This window comes from Chelonoidis abingdonii, chromosome 1 (assembly GCF_003597395.2).
Source record: "Chelonoidis abingdonii isolate Lonesome George chromosome 1, CheloAbing_2.0, whole genome shotgun sequence".
Classification (NCBI taxonomy): Eukaryota; Metazoa; Chordata; order Testudines; family Testudinidae; genus Chelonoidis; species Chelonoidis abingdonii.
The window spans coordinates 217,393,672-217,418,637 of record NC_133769.1 but is presented as its reverse complement, the minus strand read 5'-3'; the positions used below and the strand labels follow the sequence as shown (position 1 = coordinate 217,418,637).

The 24,966-nt window shown below is 43.3% G+C and overlaps 1 protein-coding gene across 3 annotated transcripts in view; it reads right to left on the bottom strand.

The window, feature by feature from the left end:
* CFAP47 (cilia and flagella associated protein 47) overlaps positions 1–24,966 on the bottom strand; it is a 761,390-nt gene that overhangs the window by 77,882 nt on the left and 658,542 nt on the right. For 2 of the 3 annotated variants that reach the window (XM_032799255.2, XM_075059737.1), the window contains exons 58-59: positions 3,123–3,282; positions 667–761 (exon numbers count right to left, since the gene is read on the bottom strand). In XM_032799255.2, coding sequence (XP_032655146.1) covers positions 667–761; positions 3,123–3,282 — 255 coding nt within the window. The remainder of the gene's footprint in view (positions 1–666; positions 762–3,122; positions 3,283–24,966) is intronic. The other variant, XM_075059740.1, reaches the window with a different exon arrangement.

Genomic DNA, 24,966 nt, shown 5'->3' with positions numbered 1-24,966 from the left:
TTAGAACAATGACAGTACAAATTATATCTATTTCTATTAAGTTCAATAATTTTAATCCTCAAGACGTCTCTCATTATCTTCTCACACTAATACAGGTTGTTTTTATTTGCCAAAAGGAGATTCAGTATGAAATTAACTAGCAAATTTTCAAGTGCCTTTATCTACTCACAGGCAGTGCTTTTATGATGGCTATAAGTGTCTGAACCAGTTCACAATGTCCATGTTATTTAACAGAATTTAAAGTAAACCAATTCTAAAGTTATACTGTGATAAAGAAATATATGTATTTAATTTAGTAGCAAATGAAGCTCTTTTTACTTCCAAAGTCAGCTAAAACAAAAATCCCATAAATATTAGTCTATATCAGTTAGTGCAAATTAATTTTCCCAGGAGTGTTATGGAAAAGTTAAAGTGATTAGCAATCTTCCTTCAGAGTTTGCTTTAGGATAAATATCAGAATTCTTCTGTCAGATTTACTCAGTGGACGCTGATTCAATATTCTGCTCTCTTCACATATTTGCAAAAGTGTTCTGGAAAAACAGGCTGACATAAACCTGTGTCAGCCTTTAGCATGATGCAAGTTCCAAGTGTTAGATGTCAAAAGGCAAGCAACTGTTTTGATTTTATTACAGTTCTTATGTTTGTGGTTTTTCAGTTATTATATACCTGTTGCTGATTTATATGGTTGTGCTTCAGGAATTCCATGAATTGGGTAGATCCAGCATATTCCATGGATTTCCCCATTCTCTGACATGGTGATGCTGTTTGGAAATTCAAGCAAAATATATGATTAACTTAGACTAGCTGAGAAACTGGTGTTATTGATGTTAACTTAAAACTGTGGCCAAGACTAGGGACTTTGGGTGCCCAACTTGAGACACTGTGAAAGGCTTATTTAGTATAAAGGGAAAAAATTCGGAAATAATCCTTTCGGATATGTTTGTTATTTTGGTTTGTGGTCATATTTCTTGAGTTCTTTTATGGGGCTCACTCCCTTTTCTACTTTTATATTCAAATTATCCTGGACTTCAAAGTTCTCAATGTGCCTGTGTATCTATTGGGCTCCTGGGAAGTGGGTGGGCGAAGCCCGCCCACTGCCAAAGGATCCCCCCACAGCCTAAGGGGAGGACTCACAGGACCGCAGAAGCCCGCTGATTACGGGGGACAACTAATAAAAGAACAGGGACGGGAGTGTGGTCAGAGGGTCATAAGAAGGGAGCCTGACGGGGACACCGAGCAGAGAACCCCGGACAGCGCCCACTGCTCCTAGAAGGCGTCAAGGGAGCCAGTGGACGCCGCCCAGAGGAACTCCGCCCGGATACGTGAACAGACCAAGGACCGGAAACAAGCCCCACAGTAACCGGAGTCTCCAGCAGCCAACCTCCTCTCCCTGGTCGTGTAGATTCAATGTGCCTGTGTAGCAGGGTGGATCCCTGCTCCGGCCCTGAAGGGGTGAAAAATAGCCCAGGAAAGGGGCTGGGGCTGGAGAAAGCAGCCTTTTAGGCTGGGCTGATTGGGGAAGTGGCAGCAGCTGAGGCCACGCCCCAAACTGAGAAACAGGCCCTTATAAAAGGCCAGGGAAGCCAAGGGCAGACAGTCTTCTTCTGCCTGTAGAGGGAGAAGGGCCTGGCTGCTGAAAAACCAGAGCATGTACCTAGGGTAAAGCAGTGCTAGGAAAAGGCAGAGGAGCTGGGGAGCTCCTGCCTGGAAAGCCCAGGCTACAGCCTAGAGTTAGGCCAGGAGGTACTGGGGTTGTAGGGTGCAACCCAGGGTAGGCCAAGGCAGCAGGTCCAAACCCCTTTGCTGATGATGAGTGGCTGATACTGCAGTATGCCCCAGGGCGTGGGGCTAGACAATGACTGGCAGTAGGCAAGACACTGAAGCAAAGTGGGGATAGAGGGTGGGGGGTTCCCAGGGAGGGGAAACCCCTAAGAGAGAAAGGGGTTACTGCCAGGGGGGAAGAACCCCATGTAAAAGGGGCACCGGGGTCCAGGGAGGGACATGGGGCCTGTAGCAGGAACCAAGGTGATCACTGGCCTGCAGAGGGTGCTCCAGCTGCAAGTTTGAGCTAATTCCCAGGAGTGACCAGCAGGAGGCGCTGCGAGGGTGAGTCATGCCTGATTATTTTCCATTCCCTTGCATCTTTGGTGATCATTAATAGCTATGCACAGCAGCTTCAAAGTGGATGTAAAATGGAACCAAATCAGAATGGTAGTGTTTTACACCCACTTTGCAAAGATGTGAATTTATCACACAAGAGAATTGAGAATTGAGCTGTGTATTCAGGATATGAGAACACTTGGTCTGATCTGTTTTCACTTATATTAGCGAAAATTTGGAGCAAGTTAATTGAATTTGGTAGTTATATTAGTGGAAAATCAACAAAAGTGGAATCAGAATAAGGCCAAATATATCTCTGATGATTGCTTTCACAAATATATCAAAAGGATATTTACTGATTCAAATTTAGAACTAATTCAAATTAGTTAAAAAAAATGGAAGAATCCAACTGTTTATCTACTATACCTAAAAGCAGTGGCAAGTAATTCTCTTGAGTTTCCAAATTTAAGAAAATGAAAGGCAGGTGTTCAAACTAACAGAGTTCTAGCTACCATTACAGTTCTTCGTTCAGATGTCTAAACACTTACTTAGAAATGTCTCTCAGAATGGACAGATTTCTGCCAACAAAAACACATATACAATTCCATTTGAAGGCAATAGGACAGGGGTCGGCAACCCTTCAGAAGTGGTGTGCTGAGTCTTCATTTATTCACTCTAATTTAAGTTTTGCGTGCTGGTAATACATTTTAACATTTTTAGAAGGTCTCTTTCTGTAAGTCTATAATATATAACTAAACTATTGTATGTAAAGTGAATAAGGTTTTTAAAATGTTTAAGAGGCTTCATTTAAAATTAAATTAAAAATGCAGAGCCCTCCGGACCGGTGACCAGGACCCAGGCAGTGAGAGTGCCAGTGAAAATCAACTTGAGTGCCACCTTTGGCACATGTGCCATAGGTTGCCTACCCCTGCAATAGGAGTTGCATTCATATATCTGAGGAAAAAATATGACCACTGGCTGAAAAAGTTCAACAGTGATTTTTTTCCTATCACAATAATTACCTTTTCAGTTCTTTGTTTAATTCAGCAGGATCATCATAGGGCCAGTTTTCACCATTCTCCTTCACTACATGAACAATCACCACAGCTTCATACAATTTCATTATGTCAGGCACAAACAACACTGGGATGTCCAGTTTACCTTTGGGAGGTAGTGGGATTGCTGTAAAATAATACAACAGTTTGTCACTAAGGTGGAAAAAGCTTTGAGTTATTTAGTCACTTTCTATTTATACATTTCTCTTTGTCTAGTCCACAGAATATTTAGTTTGGCCTTTATCATAAAGGACTATTTTCTCAATTAGAACGAAATTATTTTAACCTTTTATTGCAAGAAGTCAAATAATGCTCACAATGAAATGGACAAATGCATGCTTTACTTAAAACCCCAGCTCCTGGAGACAAGTGCTTACATGAAAATCCCAGCTCTCACTTTTTAAAAAAAACAAACAAAAACAAACGTCCCCCCCCACAAGTTTTAACCTTAATAGTTGTGGAGAAAAGCTTGCAAATGTGACCAGAAGGCACCTTGCCGGCTCAAAAACCTGGAGGTAAATTAAAAACCCCAAATAAGTATTTAAGTAATAATTTTAAGGTGATCCCATGATCTTTTGGGGTCTGACTCATGAATTTTGAAAGTTTGGACTTAATACTATAAAGAGTCTAACACTATGTATAAAGATCCAATCCAAACCAATCCTTTATAAATGTCACATGTATACATGGCTAAACTGTTTTTTTCTGGTTTGCCTTTATTTAATGATAAATATTTTGTACGAGAGGAAATAATTAGCACATTTGGACAGATGACTGAACAATATAAAATACATAATGTAACTTTAAAAACATCTACTAAAATAGTCTGATATTTTAGAATTTATCCATTAACATCACACTTTAAATTATTTCATGCTCTATGTTTAAGTTGCATATCACTTACTTTGACAACTATTTCCTTTTAATATATTTTAATGATTTAGTTCCATGTTTGCAATTGATTTTGCTCATTGTATATTTCATCCCATGTTGCAGGTTGCATTTCTCCCAGAGCCCTTGTTTGTACCTCCCCTTTTTAATTCTTGACCTTCTCAGTATAATTAAAAGCCTACAATGACAATCATTTATAGAAGTGGACAGTACTTAATTTGTAATGAAAGAGGTGCCGGGGCTAAATCAATCCTTTTTTTTTACATTCATAACTGATGCAATAAGCCTAGAGGTGCCAGGGCTCAGCCCAGCACAAATCCTGGAAGTGTCCTATCTTATAGTGAAACCTCACCCTAAACACTCTACCTAGTATGCCATTTTGGAGAGACAGCTTTACATAGATTCACAGATTAAGGTTAAAAGACACCATTGTCATCATCTAGGCTGAGTTCCTGCAAAGCACATACCATATGACTTCCCTGAGTGTTTTGTTCGTTTGTTTCTTTGTATTTGTACTATAACATACAGCATTTTCTCTCATATTGTTGGAAGCGTTCTTCACTATCAGAAATTCTTTGAAAATAAAAAACATCACTAGAATAAAAGTTAACAGATGAACAAATTAGTTTTGAGGTTTTAACTATTGAAACTTCAAGTGGAATATTCAAATTCTGTACTGGGTGCTTTAAATCACTATTTTGAACAATCTTTAGATTACACAGAAATGTTTACCTACCAAACTTTTATTTAAAATTTATAAATTGTAAAAACAGGCATAATTTTTCCAGCCTTCCCAGAAGAAAATCTTCTAAAGAGGGTCATCTGAGTATGATCTTCATTTTAGTAATGGTATTATTTTATCCTGGGAGATTCATGTTTAATCATTTAGGTGACAGTACATTTCTTCTCCATGAAGCTTGATTTTTGGTCTGTAGCAAAGCTGGTAGAAATGGTCTGAATCTAGCAGTGAAATAAGTACTTGGAAACAAAGTAACAGTATACATGCTCTTTCCTAGTACTCAATTAAATACTAGGTTTGAATTTCTACTAACTCATTTGCTAAATACTGTATTTTGTGTCAGAGTTTGTGTTTTTTAAAAGATCAAGTCATCAAGATCTTAATTTCTGTTAAACAAATTAAAATGTAAATTTTGTACAATGCTAGGACTATTCCTGCAGAAATGAATGGATATACTATGGGCTAGATTCTGGAGGGTAACCAGATTTCACAGAGTGAAGTCAGAGAGTGTGTGTGTACATGCGTGCGCACACACATTGCTCACCTTTACTCTCTCCTGCTCTTGCTCCAGCTCTGTGCATGCTGGTACCCCTGCACTATGTTAAAAGAGGAGGAAGACCTGATCTAACTTGTTCAGTCTGCAGTAGTCACTGCGTTTTAACACAAAGCACTAAACACTACTGTACAGCTAAACTTACTGACCTTTGCCACATACAACATTCTACAGAAGTTCGAGAGATGGAATGTGCCTGCCAGGATTCAGGGCTCCTGCCCCTCTCGTGCTGAAGCCCCGAGCACTGGCAGGTGGGCTCCACAGGGCTGAAGCCCTGAAACCCCCATCCCCGCAAGGCAGAAGTCCCTGGCCACACCAACCTGCCACAGGGCATAAGCCCTAAGCTCCCCCTCAATCTGGTAGGTGGAGAATGAGGGGGTGTGGAGGGCTCCATGAGCTACATTTTAACTGTAGAAGAGCCACATGTGGCTTGCAAGCCACATTTTGAGCATCCCTGCTCAGAATATGGCAGCCCCTAAGGCACTCAAATGCTGTATGCTATATGAAGTGTTGTTTTTGGTTGACCTTGTCTGTGAAGACCGAGGTGCAAAAAGCATTGAGTAGCTCAGCTTTTTCCACATCATCTGTCACTATGTTGCCGCCTCCATTCAGTAAGGGTCCCACACTTTCCCTGACCTTCTTGACATCATAGACAAAAGTCTACATTGCAGAAATCGTCATCACAAATGACACCCTAGCCAGCAGTTTCAGCAGAGACTAAATGGGCCTGGAGAATGAACTATTTAAAAGTGCACCAGGGTTGAAACACATTGGTAGGGCAATTTGGGATAGCTTGTATTGGCACTACCCAAGCTGTGACCATCTGTACCATATTTCTGTCACCTTTCAATTGCACTTAGCAATTTTAAAAAATGGAGACTTTTTTAATCTGTAATATCTTGGCTTGGAAAGATTAGTTTTTTGTTGGTAAATGTCTAAATTTCATTGTACGTGCTGAAACTGATGAGAATATTTCCATTGATAACTGAAATTTGTAGATAAAGTAAGAAAAATACTGCTTGCAACGTTATTAGTTTGATTTAAGGATATCTACTTTGCATATTTTGACATGATGTGTTTTAAAGATCATAAAGCTTTAACTTTTGAATCTCAATATCTGCGTCATTAAATCATTATTGTCTGACACCCCCAATTATTTTGTACAACTGTGGAAATTTGAAGAGAAATTGAGAAGAGTCAGAATAAACAGATACTAGACATTTTTGGTAGACATTTTTCTGCTGTTTAATACTACGTGTTGCACCTTTTTTGAACAGGAAGTCTCTATTCCTGAGAACCACCTAGGAGTCATGACTTGAATAGCAGAACTTCCAGTGTGGGGTGACGCATCTGACAAGCATGCTGAGAAACCAGATGGCAATTGGTTGGAAGTTTCATCAGTGGAAGAGGAGCAAGTTAAATGAGCTAAGGACACCAAATTTGTCTCCGCTAGATTGGTGCAACTAGAATGACCCTGGCCTTGTCTTGTTTGGCTTTTTTTTCAGTACTTTCAAAAGTAATGGTGTTGAGGGATATGCATAAATAAGGGGTCTCGCTCTCCCTCCCTCAAGCAAAATTTCATGCAGTGTGTGTTGGCGGTGATTGCATACAAGTCTACCTTAGGAAACTCCCAAGTTAAGGGTTTGTTGTTGAGGACTCATGAGTCTAGCTCCCATTTAATTTTCAGAGAAGCATCTGCTGAGCTCATTGGCCATGCTATTTTGAATACCTGGAAAGTAGGAAGCTGAGATGACTATCTGGCTATGCACCAAATCCAGAGTTTATTGCTTTGCACAGAGTGTGGGGGAACATGCCCCTGCCTATTGATATAAAACATCCAGGCCACACTGTTTGTTATGATCTTTGACTGATTTGACTCTTATCTTATCAGAGGAAGGAAGTGAAGGTAAGCATTTCTGACTTTTCTCAACTCTAGAAGTTTGATGTGGAGAAGCTGCTCTTGGGATGATTTGCCCTGTATTGTGAGAGGCATCAGATGTTGCCCCCCCCCACTGCAACAGGGAAGCATCTCATATTGTCATAATGCAAGGGGAATCATGAATATGTGGGACTCCTGTACAGACCTAGGGACGGTCTTTCCACCAGCTGAGTGACAGCAGAATACAGACACTTGCTTGTCCAGTCTGTGCTTGTTCAGTATATAGACAGTCCTGAACCATCCTTGAAAGCATCAAAGATGTAACTTGATGCTTAGGGTTACAAAAACACAAGCTTCCATATTTCTCAATAATGGAAGACAATTCCTTACTGAGGTTTGAGGGCTGAGATGAATCTTTGAGATGAGATTCTTTAGGATGAAAAATCTGTCTGTAGGTAAGTGTGCCCAGCCTGCCACCAAATCCAGAGAATCTCCTGTGAAATCTATATTCTATACTGGTGTCAGAGCAGACTTCTCAAGATTTAGTTGGAGGCCTAGTCAATGGAATAATAAGCTTGTCATTTGTACTGCTGACAACACCTCTTGATAAGTTTGGCAACTGAGCAATCAATCATCGAGGTAAGGGAAAACAATTATCTTTAAAGAGTGGCTACAAAGACCATGATCTGTGAAAATACCTTTAGGCAGAGGAGAGGCTGAAAGGGAGAATGCAACACTAGTAGTGGTTGACTATAAAGTGAAGAAGCCTCTTGTGAGAGGGATGAATTGTGACATGAAATTAGGCATCTTGAAGGTGATGGGGCAAGACCAGATGCCTACAGTAAAGTCGTGAGGAACAGGTATGTTAGCCCCAGGCTAAACAAATCCCTGGTACCATGGTAAGCAAATGGCAGTTGTTCCAGGTTAATCAAGACACCTAGGGCTAATTAAGATCTTTCTAGAAGGCAGTGGAGATAGCTACATTGATTGGGACACCTGAAGCCAATCAAGGGCTGGCTGGAACTAGTTAAAAGCCTCCCAGTTAGTCAGTGAGGTGCATGTGTGAGGAGCTGGGAGCAAGAGATGCAAGAACCTGAGAGAGAGAGGGTGTGCTGCTGGAGGACTGAGAAGTACAAGCATTATCAGACACCAGAGGAAGGTCCTGTAGTGAGGCTAAGGAAGGTGTTTGGGGAGGCCATGGCGGAGTAGCCCAGGAAGTTGTAGCTGTCATGCAGCTTGTTACAGGGACACTTAGACAGTAGCAATCCAACAGGGCCCTGGCATGGAACCTCGGGATAGAGGGCAGGCCTGGGTTCCCCAACCTCCAACTCCGGTCAGATTAGGAGGGTACCGACTGTGGATTCCACCAGAGGGGAAGATCACTGAGGTGAGCAAATCTGCCAATAAGTGCAGGACCCACTAAGGTAGAGGAGGAACTTTGTCACAAAGGTCAAGAATCACAAACTAATCCCTGGAATCTATGGAGGGAATTATAGGTGAAAGGGTCACCATCCTGAATCTGTTTTACATGGTTGTTCAGACATCTAATATCGGTCTCGCTCACCATGGTTCTTTTTTGGAACCAGAAAGTACTTGGAATAAAACCTCTTTCCCCTGTATTGCACAGAAATGGGATCTATAGATCCTAAGTGTAGAAGAGAATTGACCTCCTGTCTCAGCAAGAGGAGTCCCTGAAAAGGGACAGGAAAGAGGTGTTGCGGCGTGGGGGGAAGTGAAATGGATGGGATAACTGGACGTTACTACCTCCAAAACCCATTTGTCACGTTATGCTCTCACAGAGCTCAAAATTGGGAGAGATGGTTTCCAAAGGGGGAAAGGAGACTGGGATGGTGGAGCAGTAAATCCCTGTTGAGCGAGTGATCCAGATTCTTGATCAAACCATCAGAACTGATGTTTGGATGACACAGATGGCTGGGATGAGGGAGTCGTTGCAGTAGCTGGTTTCTTTTTAAAATATCTAGGCCTCTTGGCCAGTGGCTCGTGTGGCCTACAGAAGGTAGAATAATGGAGTAGAAAAGATCTCTGCATCATCTGAGTCTTGCTAATCTTTCTCTGTTTGCAGGCATATAGTTCTGAGAGATCAGAGCATGGCCCTCAAGTCCTTCAAGGTGTGAACGATAGAATCATAGTACGTGTAGGACTGGAAGGGACCTCAAGAAGTCTTCTAGTTCAGTACACTGAACTCAAGCCAGGACTAAGTATTATCTAGACCAGTGGTTCTCAAACTAGGGCCACCGCTTGTTCAAGGAAAACTCCTGGCGGGCCAGGCCGGTTTGTTTACTTGCCGCGTCCACAGGTTCAGCCGATCGCAGCTCCCAGTGGCCGCAGTTCACTGCTCCAGGCCAATGGGAGCTGCAGAAAGCAGCGCAGGCTGAGGGACTTACTGACTGCTACTTCCTGCAGCTCCCATTGACCTGGAGCAACGAACCGTGGCCACTGGGAGCTGTGATCAGCCAAACCTGCAGATGCAGCACGTAAACAAACTGGCCTGGCCCGCCGGGGGCCTTCCCTGAACAAGCGGCAGCTCTAGTTTGAGAACCACTGATCTAGACCATCCTTGACAAGTGTTTGTCTAATCTGTTCTTAAAAATCTCCAATGATGGAGATTCTACAACCTCCCTTGACAATTTATTCTCGTGCTTAACCACTCTGATAGTGAGGAAGTTTTTCCTAATATCCAACCAAAACTGCTCTTCTGCAATCTAAGCCCATTGCTTTTTATCCTGTATTCAGAGGTTAAAGAGAACATTTTTCTCTCCTCATTGTACCTGAAAACTGTTATAATGTCCCTCCTTAATCTTCTCCAGACTAAACAGGCCTTATTTTTTCAATCTCCCTTCATAGATCATGTTTTCTAGACCTTTAATCATTTTTGTTGTTCTTCTCTGGACTTTCTCCAATTTGTCTGCATCTTTCCTGAAATGTGGAACCCAGAATTGGACACAATACTCCAGTTGAGGCCTAATCAGTGTGGAGCAGAGCGGAAGAATTACCTCTCATGTCTTGCTTCCAACACTCCTGCTTGTACATCCTAGAATGATATTTGGATTTTTTTCAACAGTGTTTACACTGTTGACTCATATCTAGCATGTGGTTCACTATGACCCTCAGATCCCTTTCTGCAGTACACCTTCCTGGCCAGTCATGTCCCATTTTGTATGTGTGCAACTGATTGTCCTTCCTAAATGGAGTACTTTGCATTTGTTCTTATTGAATTACATCATATTTACTCCAGACCATTTCTCCAATTTGTACAGATCATTTTGAATTTTAATCCTATCTGCAAAAGCACTTGTAACCCCTCCCAGCTTGGTATCATCTGCAAACTTCATAAGTGTCCTTTCTATGCCATTATCTAAATTGATGAAGATATTGAACAGAACAGGAAGATATTGAATAGGACCTCATTTGATATGCTCTTCCGGCTTGACTGTGAACTACTGATTACTGTTCTCTGGGAACAGTTTTCCAGCCAGTTATGCACCCATCTTATAGTAGCTCAATCTAGTATTTCCGAGTTTGTTTATGAGAAGGTCATGTGAGACAGTATCAGAAACCTTACTAATATCAAGATAAACCACACATCTACTGCTTCCCACAAGGCTTGTTAACTGTTCAAAGAAAGCTATTAAGTTGCTCTGATAGGATTTCTTCTTGACAAATCCATGCTGACTGCTACTTATTACTTATCTTCTAGGTGTTTGTTAATTATTTGCTCCATTATCTTTCCAAGTACAGAAGTTAAGCTGACTGGTCTGTAATTTCCCGGGTTGTCTTTATTCCCCTTTTTATAGATTGATACTATATTTTTCCAGTCCTCCTCTTGCCATACTTGCATCTTTCTACACAGCAGGACAGTTTGGTCTTGTGCCCTTAATTTTTCTCTGGAAAAATTGCCAACTCTCTTGAACTGTTTTTCCTATTAGACTTGCTTCCCATGGGATCTTAGCTACCAACTCCCTGAGTTTTCTAAAGCCTGCCTTCTTGAAATCCATTATCTTTATTGTGTTTTCCCTCTCACTATTCCTTAGCATCATGAAATCATCATTTCATGATCACTGTCACCCAGCCTACCTTCCATTTTCAAAATCTTAACCATTTCCTCCCTATTTGTCAAAATGGAGGGGAGGGATAGCTCAGTGGTTTGAGCATTGGCCTGCTAAACCCAGAGTTGTGAGTTCAATCCCTGAGGGGACCATTTAGGGAACTGGGGTAAAAATCTGTCTGGGGATTGGTCCTGCTTTGAGCAGGGGTTTGGACTAGATGACGTTCTGAGGTCCCTTCCAACCCTAATCTTCTATGATTCTATGAAATCTAGAACAGCCTCTCCCCTAGTAGCTTTCTCCACCTCCTGAAATAAATTGTCTCCAATACATTCCAAGAACTTGTTGGATAATGTGTGCCCTGCTGTGTTGTTTTCCCAATAGATGTCTGGGTAGTTGAAGTAGCACAGGGTAGTAGTCAGAGGGTTGGATGATCCTCAACAATCCGTCCCATATCATCTCAGATATGAGCCCCTGGCAGGCAACATACCTTCTAGGATGCTATGTCAGGATGACAGATGGGTGCCTCTGGTCCCCTCAGAAGAGTCACCAATCACCACTACCCTACATTTCCTGCTGAGAGTGGTGTCTGCGATTCTCCCAGTCTCAGGGGGGCACCTGGCTTCTTCACTTTTGGGGGTGATTCCTGATTGATCGTTACCAGGGCAGCATAACCATTCATCACCAAGGATGGGTTGGAAGTAGGGGCAGAGCACTGCCTGCTGCCAGAAGTAACCAGCAGCTAGTATTCTCCCTGTGACAGAGCCATATCATCCTCCCTGCGGATATGACAGAAGTCCTATCTAGCTGGATAGCTTCCTCAGCTTTGGACATCTCCATATGAATACTCTCAATGACTTCCCAGTGTGCATGGATGCTCCTCAGTCGATCATCCACCTCCTGTAGCTCTTCCACCTGCTTCCTGAGAGATTCCACCAGCAGACGCCTTTCACAGTGGATGGATTCCCTCAGCCTGGCTTTCTGAGAGTGGGAAATGCAGACCATAGTCTCTGCAAATCCACACCAGGATCTGAGTAGAGGCATCCATGGTTAGGTTGTCTGTCTGGATACAGGCGCAGGTGGAAGAGACAGGAGCAGCGTTGGCACTGGCGATTGTGGCTTTTCCTTACCACAGCAATTATATTATGACTTCCTTTTATGAACTCCCCTGTTTTGCTGCTCTTGCTCACTAGCTCCCCTGGGTTGATTAACCTCTGTCTTTTAAGGCCTCCTTTCCAAGGTCAGCCCTACTGCCTCGTTAGTCACATAGGGGAAGGATGATCACAAAGCTGATAGAGGCTGATCAAAGATGATCCTTGGAACAAAGGCTCAAACAGTGAAAGGAATCATCAGCAGACTCTGAAAACAATTTATGACCATCAAAAGTGAGATCTTCAGCAGTACTTTGCACCTTGCTACGAAAGCCCAACAGTGGTGGCCAAGACGCTTGTCTCATGACTATGGCTATGGAAATGGACCAAGCTGCGGTATCAGCTGCATCTAGAGAGGCCTGCAATGATGACCTTGCTAAAAGCTGACCTTCCTGTATGATGGCCTTGAATTGCTCATGATGTTCCTCTGGTAGAGATTCAATAAAGGTGTTACACTTTTTTTATTGTTCAAATGGTCATACTTTGATGGTTTGCTATTTGAAATTGTAGTGTTGCCAAGGAGTAACTCTTACAACCAAAGAGGTCAAAACTCTTCTGGTCCTTTTTATCAGGGGTACACATAGCTTTGCGTTACATACCACATTCATTAACTGCTTCTGCTATCAGAGGGTGTGGTGAAGGATGAGAGAATAAAAACTCACTCTCTGTCTGGGATGTAGTGGTTTTTTTTTTTTAATCCGCATGCATACAAGTAGGTGATAGTGTAGTTGGAGTCTGCCAGCTCATCTTAGTATGGTCCAATAAAGCTTAATTGACAGGGAGGGCTATCCATGTGGAAGATGAAGTGTGTAAAATGTCCAGGAGTTTATTATGGGAATACTGAACTCTTCTAAAGTTATTTGGAACATATCGCTTCATCAGCTCCTGAAACTGTCAGAAGTAATTTGCCATGGAAGGTGGTGTAGGCATTATGGTCTCATCAAGTGATTATGATGATAATATTTCTGAGAGTTGACAGCCCTCGGTTCCTTTCCTCAATAGTCAATTCCAGGGCCGACCTCAGGGAAAATGGCACCCTGGGCGAACATGCATTTTGGCGCCATTCCCATTATCCCTGCCCTTCACAGGCTCCCTGCCCATCACCGCTGGGCCCCACTACCTCCCCCAGTGTTTAATTTGTATTGAGATAGATGCCAGAGCTCAGTCCTGGCACAAATTAAGCACTGGCAAGGTGGCCTGATATCGGCAGCTGCTGGCCAGGAACCCAGCTCTGAAGGCAACTTCACCACTAGCAGCAGCGCAGAAGTAAGGGTGGCATGGTAGATGGTATATTGCCACCCTCGCTCTGCTCTGTTGCTGTGGCTTGTGGTGCCTGGGGCTCAGCATGTGGCTCTAGGCAGGCATTGCACTGTCACACAGAGGCTGCATCTTGCCAGAGCCCAGAGCCCTCCTGCAGACCTCTGGCCACTCCTGGCTTACTAGGACACCATTTCAGATTTTGGTGAAGGTGCGGGGAGGCAACTTTAACGGTGATTCCAGGGAATACTTAGGCACCTGAAAACTCTTGGGTTTTTTGCAGATAACTTAGAAATTAGCTGTTGATTTCACTGTACCCATACACGAATATACAAACATATTTTCATCAGTAATAATTGAAATTTACAGATAGGGAAATCCAGAAAAATGCTGCTTGAGAACTTGTTGAAGTCAAAATTCAGTGATACAAACTTCTGAATTAGAGACTAGTGAATGATTAGTTACATCAACAAATCATTTCTGATTTTAGGATATTTATGTGTAAATCTTGACATGAGATATTGACACTTAGTGGTTTTTGCAGTATTGTTGTAGTTATGTTCATACCAGGATATGAGAGCCACAAGCCAGGTGAGGTAATATCTTTAATTGTACTAACTTTGGTTGGTGAAAGAGAGACTCTCAAACCTATAAAGCTCTTCTCAAGGTCTCTGGAGCACAAAAACTTGTCTCTTTCACCAACCAAAGGTGGCCCAAACAAAGATATTACCTCACCCACCTTGTCTCTCTGTTTGTGTTGTACAGCTTTAAAGCCTGAACTCTTTGAATCTTAACTTCTACTGCCATTAAAAAAAAATCTAGCCTCCCCCCATAACCTCCTACACTTGTGAAAATTAAAAATTATAACAAGACAAAAAAAGCTTGAAAATAAACAATTGATATTACACATCAAACTAATAAAAACTGCACTCTACCAAGCCTATCTACAAGCCACCAGGGCATCAGGACTGCAGCAGGGGGAGGGAGGGGGCAGAGCCTATCCCCACTAGAGTTATGTCCCAGTTCAAGAGCCTGAAACTGTAAGTCACTATCACACGTTGTCCTCACCCTAACAGCAGAACTCCCAGCAACTTCCAGAGGATGAACAAGGTTTGCAAGATACTGGAATAAATCAGAGCTGTAAGTAAAAAAATGAGCTTATTTATTCTTGATGCAGTATAGAAATGTACACAGCACTTTGCCCAACAGCTTAGATAAGGCCCTGCCCCAATGAATTTCAGTATACTGTTAAGTACAACTAGTAGAAATAGATACAGTTACAAACAGAAAGTCTGAGGGTGGGGATAGGCAATCAAGAACCGAAAGAAAAAGAGATGGGTTTCGAGAAGGTTAAAGCAGGAAGGCACCACCTACTTAATGGTTAATCCGCCATTAAAACGGAACTACAGAACCACTGTGCTGGGAACATTCCTGGGACAGGGCACAGTGCAGTGAATCTGCATGCTACTCCTCTACCCACTGTGACTCCCACTCCCCCTTCTGTTCAGAATGGGGGTGGGGAGAGGCACATGGGGGAGCGATCTCATACCTATTTATCTCCTGTGCACCCACCTGCCTGACTTTGGGGAGGCAGCCCCTGGGACCAAGCCAATGAAGCTTCTGAGCCAGGGAAGCAGAGAGGATCCTTACCACCTGCCTCCCTACAGCTCCCAGCTATTTGGTGCACTTGCTGTTTGTTTGCCTCTCTCCATCCTGAACTCCAGCAATTGTGGTGCGGGGGGTGGGGGAGAGAGGGGTTGGCAGGCAAACCCTACAGGTACCCTACAGGGAGTGGGGAGGGGAACTCAGCAGGCAATCCCTGGCAGAAAACTGGAGGGCATGTGACCCTGTGTGCCCCCCTCCCATGTGTCATCTCTCTGCAGGGGAGGGATGGGAGCAGGCTGCAGCATCCAGATTAGCGAGGTGTTCACCTCTGCAGAGCTAAGTGCGTGCTCTCCAACCTGCTAGCAGTGACAGGAGAAAGAGAAAATCCTTTCCTGGACAAGTATGAGGCTCTTAGGGGATGACAGTGTGGGCCCATCCAGTCCCCCACCACAACCTAGATAGCAGGGAGGCTGCCCCAAGCCCCCTGCTGGGACACATAGAGGCAAGCTGCTGGCACACACACACACACCTCTCCTCCCCCACCCCCGAACCTCAGCCGCCCAGCCCAGAGATCAGATTGGGAGCCTCTTCCAGCCCAACTCCAGGCCTGGTTTCTAACGCAGGGAGCCTTCTATCCCAGGAGAGGGGGGAGCCCTGGGCACCCCCTGCTCCCACTGGAGGAGTTACCTGGCTGAGTGCCTAGCCAAGCTGCAGTTTGGGTCCGCACTCTCCGATGCTGCCTGTCTCTTCCCTGGCTGGCTGCCTGCCTGCCTCTGTAAGCCCAACTGGCTCTTGGTTGGCAGGTCAGGTCAGGTCCCATGAGGTATCAAACTGTGCCCCCTTTAGCTCATTGCCCTGCGCTTTCTCTCTGATTGCCCAGGTCAAAGGCTGGCCCTGGTCAACTCTTTTGGTTGAGATGGAGGGAGTGGAGCTGGAGTGAATGTTATGCTCCCTACGGGAGTGAATAGAACATAAATGGCACAAGGGATCCCAGTAAGGCCACCGGAGGGCTCACAGGACATAGAAGGAGGCATCAACTATTGATCTTACCAGGTTAATGGGGGTTGAAGTCTTCTGTCCTCTGTCTATATTAGTATGGGTAGCAGAATGATGTCAAACATAAGAAACAGGAGAATTCTGTACAGAAATCTGAGATTCAGAAGAGTCATCCTCAACATAATCCAGAGGGGATGGCAACTGCTCATCTTGGATATAGGAAGTCATGAGTAAGATGGTATAGATGAAAGATGCAGAGTCAGTGACCCAGCAAATCTCGATTCGAGTAGCTGTCCAGTACTGGTAAGTAATGGTGATTCCAACTCATTGGAGACAAGAAGGTCCTTCGAGAATCGCAGCTGCCATTGGTATGTAAGCAGAAGATAGATAAAATCCTGTGGAGGCTGGATTCAGTGCTGATGCTACGGATGCTGAACGCTTGGTGTAAGACTGTCCAAGGTCAGGCTCCACTGATACAAATGCAGAGGTACTTAATGATGGTATAGGTACTAGGGGTACAGCAAGATCTGATGGTGCAGATCTCTTTGAGGAACAATCTCTATCAGCCTTGGTATAGTGGTCCACAATTGAAGAGGTCCTCGGTGCCGAGTCCTGTTTGTAGTATGACTCTTACATGACACTTTAGATGCCCTCACAGTACTGAAGCCAATCAGAGCTTTTATGGAATTTCATCTGGGACTTGAGGTCTCTGGAGCTATCTTGTGAGTTGATGTAAAGTTTTCTGTACCATCGACACCAGTGCAGATGCTACCTTGCCTGAGGCATTTGATGACAGAGACCCTGAGGTGGACATAGCAGCAGTGCTTGTATCCCTCAAGGCTCTCAGTGACTGGGATCCTGAGGTAGCTGGGGCACTAACTACTTGAAGACTTGGGTATGGGGTGTTGTCAGAACCGAGGCCAGAAGCTGGTCTTAGGGCTTTCTCTGTCATCAGTAATTAAACTTGATCTCCCTGTTTTTCTGAGATCTCATTTTGAAGGTGTAGATTTTGCACTTACTGGGGATACGATTGACTCGCAAACAGTGAAGACACTGAGAATGCCCATAACTGACTGGGATAGATTCCAGGCAGGACAGAGTCTTCGTAAAACCCAAGGATCCTGGCATTCCCCAGAACTAAAGTTCAGAATAACCCCCTTAATGAGGAAAAAATGAAAGGAAAAAGGAGGGAATTGCAGTCCCAACAACTACTACCAAGCTAAACTAACTAATGCTACACTACTAATGCTACACTACTAAACTGAGGCAAGCAGGAGCAGCTCTATATTGTCGCAGACCAAAGGTGGCTGATAAGGAACTGAGGGCGCTTCTCCCATGCAGACCTATATGTCCTTGGAATGGTGCACAAGAACACATAGGGCACGTGGCCAAACAGGCACTGCTACCAAACATCTCCAAGCAAAGGCACAGGGGTGGAAGCACAGCTGAAGGAGATTACCCATGTGGACACTTCTTGAAGAAACTAGGATTTCTGAGCCTCAATATTCTCCTGTGGGCAGCAAATAGCTGTGAAACCCAATGATAAATGTGTGCTTCAATTCCTAGTGGCTGGCCCACAGATGATCACAGCCTACTACTGCTATGTGTTTCTCTTTGGCTCAAGTGGCAGAGGTCTGTGCAGTGGCTTACAAGTTCCAAGCCTGATGATGAATCATGTGGGAATCAATGTGGTTCTACATGATGAAATCTGAAAAAAACAAATTCTATTTTTTTAAAACCTAGGAAGCTACAACAACAAAAACAACCTATCCTCTCATTTTGACTCATTTTCCCTCCACTCTCTTCAGGGTTGACTGCTCAGCAAAGGGATTTGGAGAAAAGGATAAGAGTGGTAAAGCCCTGTCCCCCAGTTTCCTCCTGTTGGAAAACAGCTTTAGACACCAATATAGTTTTCCCTGGTTTTTAAAGCCACTACTTTGCACTTCTGATTGGGTCTTTAGAAAAGCAGCTAGCTAGTCAGCTGCTTCAGTGTTCCTGCTGCAAGCACCAGAACTACATCTCAGCATATAGCGAGGGGCGATTTCAGTCCACCTCAGCATCAGCTGTCTGTACTGGTAGCTAGGGATACCTAGAGTGCAGTAAAAGCAGCAGAGAATCCTGTGGCACCTTATAGACTAACAGACATTTTGGAGCGTGAGCTTTCGTGGGTGAATACCCACTTCGTCAGACGCAGGTAGTGGAAATTTCCAGGGGCAGGTATATATATGCTAGCAAGCAAGCTAGAGATAACGAGGTTAGTTCAATCAGGGAGGATGAGGCCCTGTTCTAGCAGTAGAGGTGTGAAAACCAAGGGAGGAGAAACTGGTTCTGTAATTGGCAAGCCATTCACAGTCTTTGTTTAGTCCAGAGCTGATGGTGTCAAATTTGCAGATGAACTGAGTGTAGTGGTGCTCTGGTGATGTTTCCTTCCCTTGGCTATGACGTCGAGGCTGATGGCTACAAGGACAGTATGGCATACTGTTGCTACACCAGACTATACTACCTGAAAAATCTCCAGCTAGTCAGTCAAGCTACCTTTATGACCCCTTTGCATTTCCAGAGCAGCACAGGGGTAACAATTGGGCTGTGGATCTGGTCTTCTAGCTCTCTGAAAAGATGACATTAATAAAGTAAGTTGTGGTTTTTTTCAAAAGCTACAAATTAGATGAGTTTATTTTTATTTTCAGTTATTGTAAGGTATGAAAAAGCCTGAGAAAGTATGGAGAATTATTTGTGTCCAACTGTGTATACAGTAGCTAATTCTGCTTGTTAAAGAACATGAGTGCTTCTTAAAATAAATATTGTAATGATGAATCTATGTGATTGCATCCTGATCTCCAGTTAGTGGAAAACTGGTCATTAAACACCACACTAATTTTGTAATACCACTGCTAACTCATGATACAGCTCAATAAACATTATTATAAACTATTTATAATGACAATAATTCTTACATTATTAGGCTTGCTTATGATTGTTAACTAACCAACTGGTCATTACCTGCTAGTAAAGATTGATTTCCTTATGATTTTGCCTAATTAATCAAATAGATATGAAATATGAAAAAAACATATGCTGCTTTATGTTTCTTTCTGTCATTTTTACTTGGTATGTATCTGCCTGCAAACACTGCATATTAAGGACTTGTTTCTACCTCTCTCTAAGTATTTATATTGTAGTAATCCCTGTAGCATATAGCCACGAAATATGCATAACTCTCTCTCCAGAGAGTTCAGTAGCAGTATATCTTTAATTAAGAATGCACTGTCACAATTTCTAATGACCTTTGATCTAGATAATGACACTGACATGCTATTTTCTTTATTGGTGAGGAAACAGATTGTCTTTTGTAATTAGATCCTAGTACATTGAGGGCTTTGAAAATTGGGAACATAACCTTGAATTGGATTAGATATTGAATAAAAAGCCAGTGTAGCATCGCACCATCCCCGACACTGACAGCCTGCTGCGCCCGGACATCGTCATCACGGACGAGGAGCGGAAAAAGATCATCCTCGTCGACGTGACGATCCCGGTCGAGAACAGGACCCCGGCCTTCTGTGAAGCCCGAGCCCGTAAACTCGAAAAATACACCCCCTTAACTGACACATTGCGGGCAAAGGGCTACGAGGTTTACACCGACGCCCTGATCGTCGGGGCGCTAGGCGCCTGGGACCCCTGTAACGAACACATACTTAGGGCCTGTGGGGTGGGCCGTCGCTATGCGCGACTCATGAGACATTTGATGGTCTTGGACACTATCCGGTGGTCCAGAGACATTTACACCGAACACATCACCGGCCACCGCCAATACCAGGAGTGAGCCGATGTGGCTCCACGCACCCACGGGGGGGAGGGGGAAACCCTTACAACCCCCCTACCAAACCATATCCCCTGAGTCCTGAACTTACCAATCTGGATCCCACCACGTGAGGGTCACCCTGTCCCCATTACCCGGCCCGCTTACTCATACCCATGACTGTGTGTAGCCCACTCTATGAGCGATGTACCCTCACTGCCCCCCTACTATATCTTGACCCCAACCACCCACCCACCGTAAACGCCCCGCCATTGGGGACATTACAGACTGTATGTACTATATGCTAAACCATAACCAAATACCAGCGTCCCCCCATACTCTGTATGTTGCCCCCGATGACTAATGACTGACACATCAAACTCTTTGTATTATCTTTATTTAAATATTTTCTAATAAACTTTTAAATCTGTTCTAATTTACCTGTGACACTTAGATGTTGGGCTGCTGCATTCTGAACCATCTTAAATGTTTGTCTACTGTGTTAGCCCTAGGTACGGTGCTCTTCAAGAAATAGCCTTTATTTAAGAAAAGAAGGTATGGATAACTATGGCCAAGTTTTCATCTGTGTGAGGACTGGATGCATTTTTCTTTGCAGGTGGAATGGGAAAAGATATTTATAGCCATTGCTGCAGCTTGGAAATTCAGACATATGAGGTAAGAATATGCAAAACTCTGCTAATCTAGGGATAAACACCCTCAGTGGAGTGGCCATGGATTCCTCAAGATCTCTGAAAGGCTTCCCCTTGTTTACTGACTGCATCTTTATCTTACCCAAGTTGAGTTTCAGCCAGCTGTTAATCACCTGGACATATGTTTCTTCGCAGCACTAAGGTAGGCAGGTTATGGTGTGGTCAGCTTTAGAAAGGACTATATCATTGATTTATTACTGGAAATTGAGCTTGCAGCATCTCAGTACATCTTCCAGTGCTTTAGCATAGATGATGAACTGGAGCCCTGTGGGATTCCACAGGTGAATACTCTGGGTGGGGAGGAGCAGCTGTCCATCACAACCTTCTGAGATCTAAGTGAAATAAGCAGAACCATCTGGCAGCAAGTCGCTCTCTTCTTGCCAGGTTCTCCAAAAAGGCAATCATGACCTCAGGATCATCTATGTTTAAAGGAGTAGATAGGTCTGCAAAACTCAGTCATCATCGTCTTGTCACTGTCCATCGCTAGGAGCACAGTATGATTGGCACTCACTTTGTGTCACAGTTAGAATCCTCATGGGGAGAGGATATTAACAGACATTAGACGTTGCTGGAAATGATTTGCTAATATCTCCTCAGAGAATTCACTCAGAAGGGGAGGATTTAAGATCAGGTAGTTAGGAAGATGTTGCCAGGGCTCTGGTAGGTTACTGTCCCTGAGGGATGCATTGTTAACACTAGTGTGCAGAAGGCCCAGGTGATCTTTGCTTGCGAATTCTGGCCTGCGTGGGGACTTCCCTTGGCACTTTCTTAGTGAGTGGTCCTTTGTTAAATGGGAAAGTGGATATATAACAGTGCTTCAGGCTGATTTTTACTGACTTTGTTACTCTGGTGAGGCTGCTTCAGACCCTCCCCTCCACTTGGCAGTGAACTTTGCCTGGGAACATGGGTGGGTAGGTATAGCAGTCTGACTTGCCTGTTATATACTGGTCTTGCACAGCTGGGTAGTTTGTGTAAATGGAAAGAATGCTTCCCTGGATGGGGCTCTGATGTCAGTGTTTCAAATCTAGAATTCGGGGCCATTATGATTGCTTTTGAGGATGTTTCTTCCCTTATTAGAAAGGTGAGGAAAGGACTATAGAAATCAGATCGTAACAAGAGATACACAAATGTCTATTTCAAACTTGCAAAATAATTGAAATTGTTTTGAAAATTGTTGGGATTTGTTTAAAAAAAGTGAGTGGCATGAGAAGAAGAATACCTGTGCCAAGTCTTTACCCCTTATTTGAATGATTTCACAACATCACTATTACAAGCATACAGAGGACAATGTAGTAGAGACAGACTGTTTATAAGCTTTGTTTGCCATTTCATGGACTCCTGCATTTTATAAAATTTTGTATCAGTCTAACAGACACTTTGTGACTTATTTCATTTAGAGCTTTATATTAGAAGGATTTCTTTGTGGTACTAAAGCATGGATACAAGTTAAACAATTGCTATTTAAATGAAAACAAATGGATAGAGAATAGAGCTCAGTAATTAAATATGTAGTTTTCTTTAATGCAATTTATTTGGTTTTTAAATGAAGCCTGTCTACAAGGCCAGGCATGGCCTTTCCTGTTCATTTATAAAATTATCCTTCTCTAACTAATAACTAATAGTTGCTGCTGAAATAAAAAAAAAAAACTACTTAACGTATGACAGCAATATCTATAACCTTTATTTATCATAAAAAGTATAGTAATAACTAATGCTACAATACCTAAGATTGAAGTTAATTTCTCTGGTGATAAACATAACAAGGAAAATTACATTTTTAATAGTTTAACTTTTAGATAAAATATACTAGTAATAGAAGTTAAATAATGTTGAGCAAACTGTTGATTAGGATAAATACATAGTATCTTAGTGATGGTTTTTTTTCATCCCTAACACAAGGTTTCTGCCTGATACATTTTAGGAGAAAATCCCCACCACCTCCACACTCCCATGCCATATTTGAGTAGCCAAGTTTGGTGCAAAAATGTTCTGTGGTGGTGAGGGGAAAAAATAACCTCCCAGGTTGTCAAGTATCAGAGGGGTAGCCGTGTTAATCTGGATCTGTAAAAGTAGCAAAGAGTCCTGTGGCACCTTATAGACTAACAGAGGTATTGGAGCATGACGTATCGGATGCATCCGACGAAGTGGGTATTCACCCACGAAAGCTCATGCTCCAATACGTCTGTTAGCCTATAAGCTGCCACAGGACTCTTTGCTGCTCTCCCAGGCTGTGTGACCTCAGTTGAACCATGCTGTGGCAACTCCTTGTAGCCACTGTCTTCCCTTGCTGGTATGGCATCTCTGCTGTGAGTGGGTGTCACTGGGTTGTCAAGCATCAGAGATCTTGCAAGACACTTATGGACTTGCTTCAAGGCTGCCCTCATCCCAACTGCTATTGCATATGTATAACTAGGCTGCTGACAGACTACAGCAATTCCGCTGAAGTTTGTCCTCAAAGCTGCTAGGGTGGATTTTACAGGATTTCCATCTGAGGACTTTGAGCTAAAAGCTAAGCAGGGAAGAGGTGGAAGATGACTTGTCTGGATGGTGGGGTAGAGAAAGGAGGTCAAAGTACAATGCAGCAGCTGTATGTAGGGCACAGATTAGGATGGAAAAACAGAATGGGAGCACAGAGAACAATGGGCAACAGGACTAAAGAAGCAGAGGAAAAAATGGGGGAAGGATGGGAGGCATAGACAGTAAAATGGAGGAAGGTGGGGGTGGGGAGTCAAAGGAAAAGATGGGTGGACACAGGATTGTGGATGGTACTCAGACAGCAAAATGTGAAAGATACTTACAGTGGGGATACTTAGTGGGGATACATTTTCTATCTGTGACTTAATAGTAGGTTGATATTTTTCACTTTTTTTTTTTCCATTTCCAATTTCCCCCAAGCATCTGGATGCAGGTTAGACAAAACGTTGGAACACCGTATATAACTTTCATTTACCTACTGACAGCTATGTTGGCTGACTTCAAGGGGTCCATCTTCCTCCTGTGTGCACCCAAGTGTGGGCCTGAGCATTCCATTGACTTCAACAAGCTTTGGCTTGATGCCTAAGAGCACTGGGAAATGAGGGAGCTCTCTCTCTTTCTCTGGAGCGCATGCAAAAGATCACTTGCTTTACTCACAGCTGTGAGTAAAATCACTTGACATACACCTGAAAACTAGGCAACTATGGATCCACGTAACATTGGAGTCTCTTGCCCAGGCTGTGCTATTCCCTGGCCTGCTCCCAAACCTCACTGTGTAAGAAACTTCAAGACAGTTAGCTTCAGAATACCAGGCAGGTGGAGGCCTTGCAGAGTAATCCAAATTATTTTCCCCTCCATAAGTCTATCCACACTATCCTGGCACAGGCTGGTCGCTGCTTCCCACTGCTCCCATTGGCCGGGTACAGCGAACTGCAGCCACTGGGAGCTGCGGATGGCCATGCCTGCGGACAATCAATATAAACAAACTGTCTTGCAGCCTGCCAGTGGATTACCCTGATGGGCTGCAGGTTGCCCACCACTGCTCTACAGTGTACTAACTTCTTGTGCACTAACTTGCCATGCGCACAGTGCTACAATGCAGTGAAAGTCCTGGAGTGCATTTTTAAGCATGGCTTAATATACTGCGCTATAGCAGGGTCCGCACAGTAAGCTAGTGCCTGGCAAGCTGGCACACTGTAGATTCACACCCTGGCTTGCTCCTCAATTTGTTGCACACTTATTTACCATGTAGACAAGCCCTATGAGAACAACACTGGAAGCATCATATTCATTTTGTAGGAAAGCTGTCATGTCCCTTTTGGCAGACACCTATAAAAAGACTTCAGCCCTACCCAATTTGTCAATGAAGATTAAAAGTTCACCTTGCCGTGCGAGATGACTCTAGCAGGAAGTTCCACTTTTCCATCTTTCCTATACAGTAAAACCGTGACTATTTTTCATCCATTTAATCTAATTTTTAAACCAAAATACACACTGAAATATCTTGAATTTGTCGTTTTAAAAAAATCTATAGCTTTCAGTTCAGGTGTAATTGAATTTTTGACATATGTCATATCTATGTCATAAATAGATAGCTAAGGGTTAATGTTTCTTTTACCTGTAAAGGGTTAACAAAGGGAACCAAACACCTGACCAGAGGACCAATCAGGAAACTGGATTTTTCAAAGTCAG